The 15795-nt window shown below is 44.3% G+C and overlaps 1 protein-coding gene across 1 annotated transcript in view; it reads left to right on the forward strand.

Annotated features, from left to right (window-relative positions):
* LOC147119961 (T-cell-specific surface glycoprotein CD28 homolog) overlaps window positions 1-9794 on the forward strand; it is a 34930-nt gene extending 25136 nt beyond the window's left edge. The window contains exon 4 of the mRNA XM_085984186.1: window positions 5431-9794. Within this exon, the coding sequence (XP_085840312.1) occupies window positions 5431-5547 (117 nt within the window). The 3' untranslated portion in view covers window positions 5548-9794. The remainder of the gene's footprint in view (window positions 1-5430) is intronic.
* The last annotated feature ends 6001 nt before the right edge of the window (window positions 9795-15795 follow it).

Consider the following 15795-nt stretch of genomic DNA (forward strand, 5'->3'; position numbering starts at 1 on the left):
CCACTCAGTACATCTCCCAGCACCGATCCCTGGGACACCCCACACTTTGCAGCCCCTTCTGAATCCATTTGGGTCGACACTTCCCAGGTCGTTTTCATTTGGTTAATCCATGAATGTGTTCCTCATGAAGGATTATGTTATTTTCCCAGTACCAGGGGTTGTAGTTACATGGGGTTGTTTCATTGGCTTTTTTTTGTGAAAATAGGCACCTGTGGCTGTCTTATTTCCAGTCCAGTGGGACTTCCGCTGGATTCACTGCCTCCCTCACAGTGATCAACACTTTGTAATTCTCAGCCCAATCTTCCTCGGCCCCACTGTCCGTCCCCTGGGGAGTCATTGATTTGGACTAGAGCGTGTCTAGGATGTACATGCAAGCGATCTCAAAATCATGGGCCTAGAAATTTGATTGGGTGGCGGCTGCCTTTCGCCGCTTGCCCACCCCCTCCTTCTGTGCCGTATGATGCAGTGATTTAGAAACCAACCTCCAGTTGATTTTAGCTGCTATTTATGCACACAATGGCTCCATCCTGTAAGTTATTTGGTGGTATAGGCACAAACGTTGTGGGGAGAGGGGCCGATGGGAGGATAAAGGGGAGTATTGGCCCCTCATGCCACTCCCACTCCTACCACTTGCTTCTCCACTGGCACAAGATCAGGAACCCCACCCACAGGGGCATATTCCCATCCCCGCACCCCCACTCCCCCCCACCCTCCCGCGCACAGGGCAGCAGTGGTGACAATGGAGTAAGAAAAGGAGGGCAAAAAGAGTGACAGCAGGAGCTGAAGGAAACATAGTCGATAGGAGCAGGAGTAGGCCATTCGGCCCTTCGAGCCTGCTCCGCCATTCAATGCAATCATGGCTGATCATCCAATTTCAGTACCCGGTCCCTGCTTTCTCCCCATACCCCTGGATCCCTTTAGCCTTAAGAAATATATCCAACTCCTTCTTGAATATATTTAATGAATTGGCTTCTACTGCCTTCTGTAGTAGAGAATTCCACAGGTTCAGCACTCTCTGGGTGAAGAAATTCCTCCCCATTTCAGTCCTAAATGGCCTACCCCTTATCCTTAGACTGTGACCCCTGGTTCTGGACTCCCCGACCATCGGGAACATCCTTCCTGCATCTAGTCTGTCCAATCCTGTCAGAATTTTATAAGTTTTAATGAGATCCCCTCTCATTCTTCTAAACTCCAGCGAGTACAAGCCCAATCGTCCCAATCTCTCCTCAAACGTCATTCCTGCCATCCCATATATCAGTCTGGTGAATCTTCGCTGAACTCCTTCCATGGCAAGAACATCCTTCCTCAGATAAGGCGACCAAAACTGCTCACAATACTCAAGATGTGGTCTCACCAAGGCCCTGTACAACTGCAGCAAGACAGCCTTGTTCCTGTACTCAAACCCTCTCGCTACGAAGGCCAACATACCATTTGCCTTCTTAACCGCCTGCTGCACCTGCATGCTTACCTTCAGCGACTGGTGCACAAGGACACCCAGGTCTCGTTGCACTTCTCCTTCTCCCAATCTTTTGCCATTCAGATAATAATCTGCCTTCCTGTTTTTGCCACCAAAGTGGATAACCTCACATTTATCCACGTTATATTGCATCTGCCATGCTTTTGCCTAATCACCCAACCTGTCCAAATCATCCTGGAGTTTCACGACATCCTCCTCACAGCACACACGCCCACCCAGCTTTGTGTCATCTGCAAATTTGGAGATATTACATCTAGTTCCCTTGTCTAGATCATTAATATATATTGTGAATAGCTGGGGTCCAAGGACCGATCCCTGCGGTACCCCACTAGTCACTGCCTGCCACTCGGAAAACGACCCGTTTATTCCAACTCTTTGCTTTTTGTCTGCCAACCAGTTCTCTATCCAAGTCAATACCTTGCCCCCAAGCCCATGTGCCTTAACTTTACACGCTAATCTCTTATGCGGGACCTTATCAAAAGCCTTCTGAAAGTCCAAATACACCACATCCACTGGTTCTCCCTTATCTATTTTACCAGTTACATCCTCAAAAAATTCCAGTAGATTAGCCAAGCACGATTTACCTTTTGTAAATCCATGTTGACTTTGTCCGATCCTGTCACTGTTTTCCAAGTGCTCTGCTATTACATCTTTTATAATGGACTCTAGCATTTTTCCCACTACCAATGTCAGGCTTACCGGTCTGTAATTCCCCATTTTCTCTCTACCACCTTTTTTGAATAGTGGGGTAACATTAGCTACCCTCCAATCCATGGGTACTGTTCCAGATTCCACCGAATGTTGGAAGATGATCAGCAATGCAATTACTATTTCTAGGGCCACTTCCTCAAGTGCCCTAGGATGTAGATTATCAGGCCATGGGGATTTATCGGCCTTCAATCCCATCAATTTCCCTAACACCATTTCCCTACAAATACTGATTTCTTTCAGTTCCTCCCTTTCATCAGACCCTATGTTCCCCGACATCTCTGGGAGGTTATTTGTGTCCTCCTTTGTGAAGACAGAACCAAAATATGTATTTAATTGGTCTGCCATTTCTTTGTTCCCCATTATAAATTCCCCTGATTCTGACTGCAAGGGACGCACGCTTGACTTCACCAATCTTTTTCTCTTCACATACCTATAAAAGCTTTTACAGTCAGTTTTTATGTTCCCTGCAAGCTTACTCCCATATTCAATTTTCCCCTTCTTAATTAATCTCTTTGTCCTCCTTTGTTGAATCCTAAACTGCTCCCAATCCTCAGGTTTACTGCTTTTTCTGGCCAATTTATATGTCCTCTCCTTGGATCTTATGCTATCCCTAATTTCCCTTGTTAGCCACGGTTGAGTCACCTTTTTTGTTTTATTTTTATGCCAAACTGGGATGAACAAATTCTGTAGTTCATCCATGCGGTCTTTGAATGTTTGCCATTGCCTATCCACCGTCAACCCTTTGAGTGACATTCCCCAATCAATCCTACCCAACTCACACTTCAGACCATCGTAGTTTCCTTTATTTAAATTCAGGACCCTAGTCTCTGAGTCAACTATTTCATTCTCCATCTTAATGAAGAATTCGATCATATTATGATCGCTCCGACCCAAGGGGCCTCGTACAACAAGATTGCTAATTAATCCTTTCTCGTTACATAATACCCAGTCTAAGATGGCCTGATCTCTGGTTGGTTCCTCGACATATTGGTCCAGGAAACCATCGTGTAAACACTCCAGGAATTCCTCCTCCACAGTATTGTTACTAATTTGGTTAGCCCAATCTATATGTAGATTAAAGTCACCCATGATGACTGCTGTGCCCTTATTGCACGCTTCTCTAATTTCCCTTTGAATGCCATCCCCAACCTCCGCATTACCGTTTGGAGGTCTGTATACCACTCCCACTAACGTTTTCTGCCCCATGGTATTTCTCAGGAGGTGGGTGAAAGGTTAACTTGAACTAGCGGGGAGGATTCCACCCCCCCCCGCCCCACACCGACCCTACTAGAAATGTGTGCATCAGTGACCATGTGGGAGGCCACCATTTTGCAAGAGACCTGTACAATGTTAGATTTGTTCCAACAGCCATGCCTGTCCCCAACCCTTTATACCAATTCACCATTGGGAAGACCGAAGCCATTGTTTTTGGTCCCTGCCACAAACTCCGTTCCCTCATTACAATTCCATCCCTCTCCCTGCCCACTCTCTGAGGTTGCATCAGACTGTTCGCAACCTCGCCGTCCTATTTGACTTTCAGCTGGGCTTCCGGCCCCCATATCCGCTCCATTCCCAAGAGACCCCCTTCTTCGACCTCCATAATATTGCCGGTCACCGCCCCTGCCTCAGCCCATCTGCTCCTGAGAACTTCATCCATGCTTTGGTTACCTCCAGACTACCATTCCGATGCTCTCTGTTCAGCCTCCCATCTTTCATCCTCCATAAATTTGAGCTCATCCAAAACTCTGCTGGCCGTACCTATCTCGCACCAAGTCATGTTCACCCATCACCCCTGTGCTCTCTGACCTACGTTGGCCCCCGAACTAATGCCTCGATTTACAAATTCTTAACCTCATGTTCAAATCCCTCCATAGCCTCGCCCCTCCAGCCCTACAACCCTTTGCGATCTCTGCGCTCCTCCAATTCTGGCCTTTTGCGCATCCCCGATTTCCTTTGCCCCACCATTGGCGGCAGTGTCTTCAGCTGTTTGGACCCCAAGCTCTGGAATTCCCTCCCTAAACCTCTCTGCCTCACGACCTCTCCCTCCCTCTTAAAACCTTCCTCTTTGACCAAACTCTTAGTCACCCCTCCTAATATGTCTTTCTTTCGCTGAGTGTCAATTTCTGTTTGCTAACATAGAAGATAGGAGCAGGAGTAGGCCATTCGGCCCCTCGAGATTTAATGAGATTATGACTGATCATCCAAATTCAGTACCCTGTCCATGCTTTCTCCCCATATCCCTTGATCCCTTTAGCCTTAAGAAATATATCTAACTCCTTCTTGAATATATTTAATAAGTTGGCCTCAACTGCCTTCTGTGGTAGAGAATTCCACAGGTTCACCACTCTCTGGGTGAAGAAATTCCTCCTCATCTCAGTCCTAAATGGCTTACCCCTTATCCTTACACTGTGACCCCTGGTTCTGGACTACCCCGCCGTCAGGAACATCCTTCCTGCATCTAGTCTGTCTAGTCCTGTTAGAATTTTATAAGTTTCTTCTAAACTCTAGCGAATATAAGCCTAATCGACCCAATCTCTCTTCATACGTCATTCCTGCCATCCCAGGTATCAGCCTGGTGAATCTTCGCTGCACTCCCTCCATGGCAAGAACATCCTTCCTCAGATAAGGCGACCAAAACTGCACACAATACTCAAGGTGTGGCCTCACCAAGGCCCTGTACAACTGCAGCAAGACATCCTTGTTCCTGTACTCGAATCCTCTCGCTATGAAGGCCAACATACCATTTGCCTTCTTAACCGCCTGCTGCACCTGCATGCTTACCTTCAGTGACTGGTGCACAAGGACACCCAGGTCTCGTTGCACTTCCCCTTTTCCCAATCTATTGCCATTCAGATAATAACCTGTCTTCCTGTTTTTGCCATCCAAGTGGATAACCTCGCATTTATCCACATTATACTGCATCTGCCATGCATCTGCCCAATCACCCAACCTGTCCAAATCATACTGGAGTTTCTCTGCATCCTCCTCACAGCACACACACCCACCCAGCTTTGTGTCGTCTGCAAACTTGGAGATATTACATCTAGTTCCCTCGTCTAGATCATTAATATATATTGTGAATAGCTGGGGTCCTGTGAAGCACCTTGCGAAGTTTTCCAAGATTAAAGGCACTATATAAATGTAGACAGTTGTTGTTATACCTAGTGGTATCTCTGAATTAGCTGCTGTGTGCACTGGAAGTTATGGCTTGAAATGACCATGTAGATATTTTTTTTTTGCAGAAGCCGAGACAGAAAGAAGAAGAGAACGCTGTCTATGAGCGGATGGCTCCCAGCGCAGGCAGAGAGCAGAACAGGGGGAACACTGAGCCGGCTGCCACTCTTTCACACAAATGCTGAAAAAAATGTTTGCTAAACTGAACAAGCACGGAAGACTCATTGCAATGGCTTAATGCCTTCTGCACTCTGCCAAGACAGAGTTAATGTGGTAGAGTGCTGGCACTAGTCCATTCTTCACAGTCTAAACAGATCTCCGGAAGAAGTGCTGCAATAAAATGTAAATATGTTGCAACTGCACTATTTTTATTCTCAAATGTGCCAGTCTTGACACCCGAGTTAACTTTGAATCAGTGTGGTGGCTTCCTGCAATGTGACACATAGGATTACATAGGATATACGGCACAGAAACAGGCCATTTGGCCCAACCAGTCCATGCCGGCTTTTATGCTCCACTCGAGCCTCCTCCCGTCTTTCCTCATCTAAATCTATCAGCATAACCCTCTATTCCCTTCTCCCTCATATGCTTGTCTAGCCTCCCCTTAAATGCATCTATACTGTTCGCTTCAACCACTCCCTGTGGTAACGAGTTCCACATTCTCACCACTCTCTGGGTAAAGAAGTTTCTTCTGAATTCCCCATTGGATTTCTTGGTGACTATCTTATATTGATGGCCTCCAGTTTTGCTCTTCCCCACAAGTGGAAACACTCTCTCTGTATCCACTCTCTCAAAACCTTTCATAATTTTATAGACCTCTATTAGGTCACCCCATCAGCCTTCTTTTTTCAAGAGAAAAGAGACCCAGCCTGTTCATCCTTTCCTGATATGTATACCCTCGCATTTCTGGTATCATCCTTGTAAATCTTCTCTGCACCCTCTCCAGTGCCTCTATATCCTTTTTATAATATGGCAACCAGAACTGTACACAGTACTCCAAGTGTGGTCTAACCAAGGTTCAATACAGGTTTAGCATAACTTCCCTACTTTTCAATTCTATACCTCTCGAAATAAACCATAGTGCTTGGTTTGCTTTTTTATGGCCTTGTTAACCTGTGTCGCAACTTTTAGTGATTTGTGTATTTGTACTCCGAGATCCCTTTGTTCCTCTACCCCACCTAGACTCGCACCCTCCAAGTGATAAGTGGCCTCCCTATTCTTCCGACCAAAATGTAATACCTCACATTTATCTGCGTTGAACTTCATTTGCCAATTATATGCCCATTCTGTGAGTTTATTAATGTCCTCCTGTAATTTGTTGCTGTCCTCCTCAGTATTGACTATCCCCCCAATTTGGTGTCATCTGCAAATTTAGAAATTGTGTTTTTGATTTCAAAGCCTAAATCGTTAATGTAAATTGTGAACAGCAGTGGTCCCAGCACTGAATCTTGTGGAACACCACTCCCACCTTCTGCCACTGTGAATAGCTACCCTTTACTCCTAATCTCTGCTTTCTGTCCTGAAGCCAGCCAGCAATCCATTCTGCTACTTGTCCCATGACTGCGCATTCTCTGACCTTGTCCATCAGTCTATTATGGGGTACCTTATCGAAGGCCTTTTGAAAACCTAGATAAATCTACTGCATTACCATTGTCTACTCTCTCTGTTACCTCTTCAAAAAATGCAATCAGTTTGGTCAAGCAAAACTTTCCCTTTTGAAATCCATGCTGACTATTCATTATTCTATTTTTGGTTTCTAGATGTTCTTCTATTTTCTCCTTTAGTAGGGATTCCATTATTTTTCCTACCACCGATATTAAGCTGACTGGTCTATAATTCCCTGGACATGTTCTATCTCCCTTCTTAAATATCAGTATTACGTTAGCTATCTGCCAGTCCTCTGGCTCTGCACATTTTTCTAATGAATTATTAAATATGTGTAGTAATGCCTCTGCTATCTCTTCCCTAGGTTCTTTTAAAATGCATGGATGCAATCCATCCGGACCAGGGGTTTTATCCTCTTTGAGTTTGATTAGTTTATTTAATATGTCCCCTTTATTATTTTAAATGCACTTATCTCATTACTAATCTCGTCATCCAATGCCATGTCCACCTGTTCTATCTCCCTGGTAAATACTGAAACAAAATAATTATTTAATATTTCTGTCATCTCTCTATCGTTATCTGTGGTATTGTCCTGTCCATCCCTTAATGGCCCTATTCCCATCTCAACCTTCCTTTTTTTATTGATGTGCCTATAAAATATTTTACAATTGTGTTTTATGTTCCTTGATAATTTAATGTCATAGTTCCTCTTTGCCTCCCTAATTGTTTCTTTGACTTCTCTCCTAATCTTTTTGTATTCTCCCTTATCATGCTCTCCCCTGCTGTCTATGTACTTAATGTATGCCTCTTTCCTTACCCTCAATTGTTCCCTTATGGCTTTATTCATCCATGGAGTCTCATTAGTGTTTAGATTGTTCTTTCCTTTTAGCAGAATATATTTTTCCTGCACTCTGTTGAACACCATTTTAAATGTTTCCCATTGCTGTTCTACATCATTATTTGCCAATATCGTTGCCCATTTTTTTTCCCAAGTTCTATTCTCAGCCACACAAAATCAGCTTTTCTCCAACCAATTAACCTGGTTTTCATCATACTTATGTCCTTCTCAATTATCATCTTAAAGCATATTATATTATGGTCACTATTGCCTAGACATTCCCCTACTTTTACTTCTCTCATCTGCTCTGGTTCATTCCCCATTACAAGATCCAATAGTGAATCCTCCCTTGTCGGGCTTTTTACATATTGGGTTAGAAAGGAGTCCTGTACACATTGTAGGAACTCCATTCCCTTATCCCCTTTACCTACCTCTCCTGCCCAATTAATATCAGGGTAGTTGAAATCCCCCATGATTATTATTCTATGTTTTTTACTCATTTCCCTAATTTGTCTGCATATTTCTTCCTCCACCTCCCTTCCGCTTTTAGGTGGTCTGTAGACTACGCCTAGTAGTGTGATTGATTCTTTATTATCTTTTATCTCTATCCATATGGATTCTATTTTTGTCTTGCTGATATCTGCGTCATTTTTTCTACTGCCATTATGTTATCCCTAATAAGTACAGCTACTCCACCTCTCTTTTTCCCTCCCTATCTTTTCTAAATATGTTACTCCCTGCAATGTTTAATTCCCAGTCCTGATTTTTCTTTAGCCATGTCTCAGTAATCCCTACTATGTCTGGTTCCTCATAACGCATGATTGCCTCCAGCTCCCGTGTTTTATTACGGACACTGTGTGCATTGCTGTACAGACAGTTTAACTCATTTTAATAGGATTTCCTCTCAATTTATGTTTAACCATCTTTTTAGGCTCCTGTTCTATAACTCTATTTATTCCCTTGCCATCAATGTCCTACCTTACTTTATTCTTTCCTGTGCCCACTTTTCCTGTTTTGTTTATAAATAGGCTGGTTACATTTCTTGTAGATCCCTTACCCATCTTTCTAGTTTAAGCCAGAGGCATTAGAAGTAAACTGCCATGGAAAGACAAGAGAAGAGAATTTATGACACCAGGGTTGGGGTTGGATTACTGGACCTCACTTGATCTGACCACAAGGCAGCTATCTTAAGGGAGAAAGTAGCCTTGTGTTTCTGGTACTGGACCAGCAACCCAAAATTTGCACGTTCAAATCACACCCTGGTAAGGTTGTGAAATGGAATTCAACAAATGGGTTGGTACCAGCAAAATGACCATGAAAGCTGACGGAACCCAACTGGTTCACTGCCACCTCTACACAGTTTGCAGTCCGGATAGTGTGTCACTACTGCCACCCCTACCTGATCTGGGTTTACACATGACTCCAGTCCCACACTACGTGGTTGACTCTTAATACTCTCCATGACTCGACGCCTTCACAGATTAATTGTGGCCAAATTTAAGGGGAATAAAAATAATAACAGCTGCCCCCCCCCGGTAGCTCAGTGCGAGAGGTAGCTCCCCCTCATGTTCCATGTCTTCATAAGTGACACTGCTGACTTGTGAGCAAAACCCGCCAAGCAGAGTATAGAGGCAGAAAAACAGTTCCAGCAGAATGTCAAACTGAAACAATGGAGGTCCAGCCATGCACAGACAGTGACTGCCATTGTTTTATGAGGAATGACTGTTGCTTTGACAGGAGGGTGGTGGGGGAGGAGGCTTCACTCTTGCACTTTGTATCTGTTGATGTCCCCACAGTTGCCCAAGCCCGAGTCTGGGGACAAGGCTGCTCAAGATCGCTGAGCTTAGTGTTCTGGTATTTTAACTGTTAACCCCCGTGTGTTTGTTCTGGGGGCTGCTTTGTGATTAAAGAGCTTTATAGATTTTAGATTAGTTCCAGAAAGTTCTCCTTTTTTAAATCGTTCTCAATAAAATAATGTAATTTGCTGTATAGGGTTTCTGCGTATTATTGTCCTGAAACATCTGGGGCCACTCAGAGACGTGTTGATCTCATTTAAGTGAAATCAGTAATTTCATTTTCTGCACCTGTGAGATTAAATCTCGATGGTGGGCACAGACAGGCTAAAAACAGACACATGGTGGGTGTTTTGTAGCCTAATTTTGCATTATCAAAACATTTATCAATGAAGTTCAGAACCTTGAGTCATTATGAAAGTTTCCTGGCATCTGCTCTAGATGCAAACACAGAAGATGAAACAATTGTCAGTAATGACACGCCAACTCCTCCGATAGCAGAACTTTCCCACTACAAGGAGCCTGTGCTTAACCCTCAGCACTGGGTGGTGTGGTGTGTTAGACACTGGCCTCTGGGCTCAATCCCAGCTCAGGTGAAGGGCCCATATGCCAGTCTAGAAAACTAGCAAAAGCTGAGCCAAAGCTTCAGAAAAAAGAGGTGGAACATCAACTGAATATTAGGCTTGTAACATTTGCGAGTACATTTTAGGAGAATCTATGGCTGACTGGAGTCTTGATTGGTGAAGATTAGCGAATTGGGCGCAGAGGTCAAAGCGCTCGATTTTTAGTTTCCATCATTTCCTTGCCATTAAACTGGAAAATAGGAGCAGTAGGAGGCCATTCAGCCCCTCCACTTGAAGGGATCATTACTAGTCCTAGCCCCTTTAGGGTTACCCCGGATCAGGCGTATTCCTCAGATGTTCACTTGCAACTAAAGTTTGAGGTAGCCGAAACCTAAAGACGCTTAATTGGGTCTAAAGGTCCAGACTATCCCTAAAGAAAAGGAACAACTGAAAATGTTACCATCCTCTAGATAGCACTTTTAATACATTTAGCTAGACTGTAACGTTCCGGATAATATGAGGGTCTGGAAAACTCCCCTAGAATTCTGCAACTCCTCACCAAAGAGTGTACAGAGATTGAGTTTGCGAGTTTGATACAGAAGTCTTATGTGAGACAATTCCAAATATATATAGATTTATTAAAGAACCGACATGTAATTTACAATTGGTGAGTCAATCACACATTAACAGCTCCAAAAAGAGAAAGCTTACAATCCTATTATCAGAGAACCTTACTCTCAAATCTTAACTTCGCTACAGTTTTACAGTTCTTAAAGTTCTATTCAGGATATCCACCAAAATCAAATACCTTTGATCCCCGAGGTACAAAGAGCTGGAGACTTACAGAGCTGCCTCTGAAGCCGAGAATCACTTTGCCCCTTTAAAGCGAGTCTACTATCCCATTTGAGAGTTCAATATTTATACCCTTTTCTGGTGGTATTTCCTTTAAGGTTTGCTACTGATGTAAGCTAATTATCTCTAGTCACTTTTCTGCTGACCCCTGCAATTCTTACAGTCACCTCAGCTGGTCGCATTACAGAATTATGTCTCTTTTCTAGGTGTTCTAAGTTTACCATAAAAATGGTGTTATGGCAGGTGTTTTTTACTTGATGTAATTTTTACGAAAGCAGATGTTTCTTACTTTTATGTGCTTCTTTACAAATTGTAAATTAGAACACCTTGTCCAGGGTGAACCATCACCTTATTCCAAAAGGTTCAGCCTACCGGAGCCTTTAACCTTCTGTTTCAATAAGGTTATTGATTCAGTGCCAACAACTTATCTCTATAGCCAGAATGCTTTCACAGCTTTTTCATCGTTAGGTTTCGAGATTTCCGGACCCAGTTTGTTCTGTTTTAATAAGGCCAGAATATTTTCATAGAATGGTGCATTTTTCTGAATAGGTTATCTGGCTTATTCCTTCACACCCACCTCTTGACCAAAAAATGAGCTCAAACATCAGGGCAGAGTTTGGTCAATGTTATTAATAAGGTTACAATAGTACATTCATGTCACGAGATTCACAAGAGCCCAAGTATGTGCTACATAAAAATTCCTTTGAGTCATCCCAGGACAATATTTTGCCCTATTTTAAATTGAACACAAATTAAAAGGATGATAGGTACATTGTCATGCAATTAGCTAAACAACATGTACTTAGAATGTCCAATTGGCAGACGTACGTTCCGTAGAGGTGAGTTATTCGTACGAGTCAAGGAGATGTCATTTGGAACTGGCTGAAGCTTGACTCGCTGTTCCATTGATCCAACGTGAGGACAGATTCTTGTTTTCGCAAATGTTGTGTATGTAATATGTGTGCTACTTTGAACCTATGGACAGGACTGCACTACTTGTAGGGCGTAGTGATACGCAGTACCACTCCTGGCCATAGGGGTATAAATAGTACTGTGGGTACTGATCTCCCCTCAGTTCCCGCCTGTGGGCATGAAGTAAAGACCTACGTGCAGTCCCTCCCTCCAACCAGTAAAGACCTGTTTGAGTTATACGTTTAAGTCTTTGTGTTAATTGTTCAATACAATACACATACTTAACACTGGCGACGAGTCAGGTTCTTACCCTGCGGCAGTTGAAGAGAGGTTTCAAACATCACCACCCCACTAGAGGCGACAGGCTTTAGGACTCTGAAGCCTCCATCAGCGACTGAGCACTGGAATGCAGCAGCCATCCTGACAGCTTCCAGCGACTGACAGAAGTCTTTCTGCAGTTTCCTTGTTCAACCTAGGTGGTGGGGTAAGCCGTGTAGCGTTGGCTGCAAAGACAGGGCTGGGGAAGTTGGAGAAGATAAGGGCGATCGCAATCCCTGATAAGAGCCGCGGTGAAACGCGCGAGCGGGTAAGCCAGAGCCCGGGAGGGAGCGAGCAAGAGCCGCTTCGGTCGGGAGCCACTTCGCTATCCAGCGATCGCATCCGCTGATAAGGGCCGCACTCGGGCGATCGCGGCGAAGATAAGGGCCGCACTCGGGGGCTGAAGGGAGACGGCGTCGGGGGACGGGTGAAGACCGCCAAGCGCGGGAAAACCGCCATTTTGTGGGCGGAGGACGACGGCAAGAGCGGGAAGCCGCCATCTTTGATAACAAGTAAACAAAATAAAATCTGAGAAATTGCAAATCTACAATGCCTAAACACGGGAATATTAGCACCTTTGATAGTGACCTCGAAGATTGGGCCATATATGTTGAAAGAGTAAAAAATTATTGTAAGGCCAATAAAATTCGTGACCAAGATAAAGCTCTAACATTATTAAATTTAATGGGTGCGAAGACATACGGGCAATTGAAACACCTGTTATCACCAGATGAACCGACGGATAAGACGTTCGATGAGATTGTTACTGTCCTGAAAGATCATCTAAACCCCACGCCGCTGATGCTAGCGGAACGATTTAAATTTTACGACAGAAGGCAGCTACAGCATGAAAGCAATGCTGAATATTTGCTGGAATTGCGTAAATTAGCGAAATATTGCCAGTTTGGAACGGGACTGACAGATGCACTACGAGACAAATTTGTGTGTGGTTTATTTAAACAGGATACACAAAAGCGACTGCTCGAGGAGAATGAGCTGACGCTTGAGAAGGCGGTCACTATGGCAGCAGCACACGAAGCCGCAGCGAGAGGCACGGCAGTAATGCAGCTACGGTCACCGGAGCTCAGTGCACACAAATTGGGTGTGAGTTCTGGCAAATGTTATCGTTGTGGAAAGACAACGCATGATCAGAACCAGTGTTGGTTTAAAAACCAAGAATGTAGAACTTGTGGTAGACTTGGACATATAGCTAGAGTATGCAGGTCAGGGAAGAAGACCAGCAACAAGAAGTCACCGCAAGGAAAATACGCAAAGGTACACAAGGTGACCGAACAGGAGTCCGATTCAGACGCTAGCAGTAATGAACTGGCTAGCTTAAGCTGTAATGAACTGGCTAGCTTAAGAGTACTCAACGCTGGTAAGGGTGCAGACCTCCAGACAATTTGGGTCACTCTTCAGATAGAAGGAGTCCAAGTAAAACTGGAATTGGACACTGGATCGGCATTGACGGTCATAAATAAGAAAGATTACGGAAAGTTATTCCAACATATTCCCCTACAGGATACGGGGATTATATTGAAAACATACACGGGGCAAAGAGTGTACCCCATTGGGAAAATAGAGGTTGCAGTGGTCCACAAGGGCGAAGACAGTCAAATAATGGACTTATATGTGATATCTGAAGGAGGTTCTCCACTACTAGGATGGGAGTGGATTAGGAAAATGAATATGGACTGGCATTTCCTACAAACAATAACGAGTGAGAACTCGGTGAAGATAGTCGGCCCAGACTCTGGAACGGATGATGGTAAGCCCAACTCAGGTGCAAAAGACAAAGTTTCAGCACAGAATTCCACTGAGCAACAACAACATAGTTTAACTGTGGATTCTGAGTCTGGCAAGTCTACTGATGTGCCCATTTCTGAGGGACACCGGGCTCGAACTCAACTCCATTTCAAACTACAACAGCAATTAGAACAAATGCTTCGCCGTTTTGAGCAAGAGTTGAATGCAACGAAAGAGTTCTTTGATATAGAGTTGGAGAATCTGGAAAGACAACAGAAGCAGCTGATGGAGAAAATGGAGCAGGAGCACACAAAACGTCTGGTGTCAGAGGAGTTAACGGTCAGCCAACTCCTGCATATGCTGAAGGACAGGACTCTGAAATGGAAAAAACTTGAACACGAACTTCAATATTCAAACGAAAGGGGTTCGGAGCTCTCAAAGGTTATTGGAAGAGCTGAGGTGGCAACACAGACTGAGATGACTGCAACAGAGCAGCCCTTGGATGCCAAAAGTACGCTGACTCACGTCAACGTAGAACAACAGACCGCTGAAACAGCTGCTCCGGTAGAGGGATTGAATAGTCCGATCAATCAATCTCCAAAAGAAGTTGAAGTAGTAAAATCTCAAATGAGGTCATTAGTAAACGACTTGCTGAAAGCCCAGAAAAAGCTGGATGAAGAGGTACGCATGAAGAAGTCTCTTCAGGAAAGATGTCTGGACTTGGAACAAAAGCTGGCTAACGCCCAGCTGGGTATGGAGGAAATAGAAGACCCTCTCGCTGGCCTAGATCAGGACGACACCGAATATTACTATGTCCTGTCCTGCCCAACTTGTAACTTCGACTCCCACCATACAGAAATCATGGAGGAGCACCGAAAGTCTACGGAACATCGGGAGAAGGTGGCTCTACTACGGAAAAAGGAGGAAGAGAAGGAGGAACTGCGCATGCAGCTGGCAGCTGACAGTGGAGCCCAGAGAGTCTCCAAGAAGCAGAAAAGGAAAAGTCGAAACAGAAGATGACCCATCTGAACCATTATTACCTCTACCAGATCACACACGTGGTCCCTCCGAACGGAGCCAATTCAGTTCGGAAGTTCAAACTGTTAAATCCATGGAAGGACTATTGAATGAGTCACTCCAGCAACGTGAACCGACTACACCACAGAGATTGAATCTGTGAACTGTTTTCCGCAGAGACTGAATCTGTGATCTGTTTTGACATGAAGTTATCTATGTATCTATGTTATTCTGTTATGTAAACCTGAAGTTATATATGTATATATGTTATTACGTTATGTTAAATGGGGAGATGACTGTAAAGCTAGGAAGGGAGGAATGTTGTGTATGTAATATGTGTGCTACTTTGAACCTATGGACAGGACTGCACTACTTGTAAGGCGTAGTGATATGCAGTACCACTCCTGGCCATAGGGGTACTGATCTCCCCTCAGTTCCCGCCTGTGGGCATGAAGTAAAGACCTACGTGCAGTCCCTCCCTCCAACCAGTAAAGACCTGTTTGAGTTATACGTTTAAGTCTTTGTGTTAATTGTTCAATACAATACACATACTTAACAGCAAAGGCCTTGCCAGGAGCTCAGTTGATTCCTTCTCCATCCGCAGTGTTTTCCTCCTTTGTTGAAGCAACTCATTGATCTTTACTTGTTTTGGTTGTGGCTTTTTGCGAATCCAATTCCTGAGGCGTTGCCAAGCATCGTGTGGAGGAGTCGGCGACACTGTCTGGCTGACCGTCGTCAGTAGTTCGATCGCATCCATTTCCTGTGTCGTGCTCCAAGCTGGGTCTTGAA

This window comes from Somniosus microcephalus, chromosome 4 (genome assembly GCF_052327205.1).
Source record: "Somniosus microcephalus isolate GS21.2 chromosome 4, FLI_Smic_1.0, whole genome shotgun sequence".
In the NCBI taxonomy this organism is placed as follows: Eukaryota; Metazoa; Chordata; class Chondrichthyes; order Squaliformes; family Somniosidae; genus Somniosus; species Somniosus microcephalus.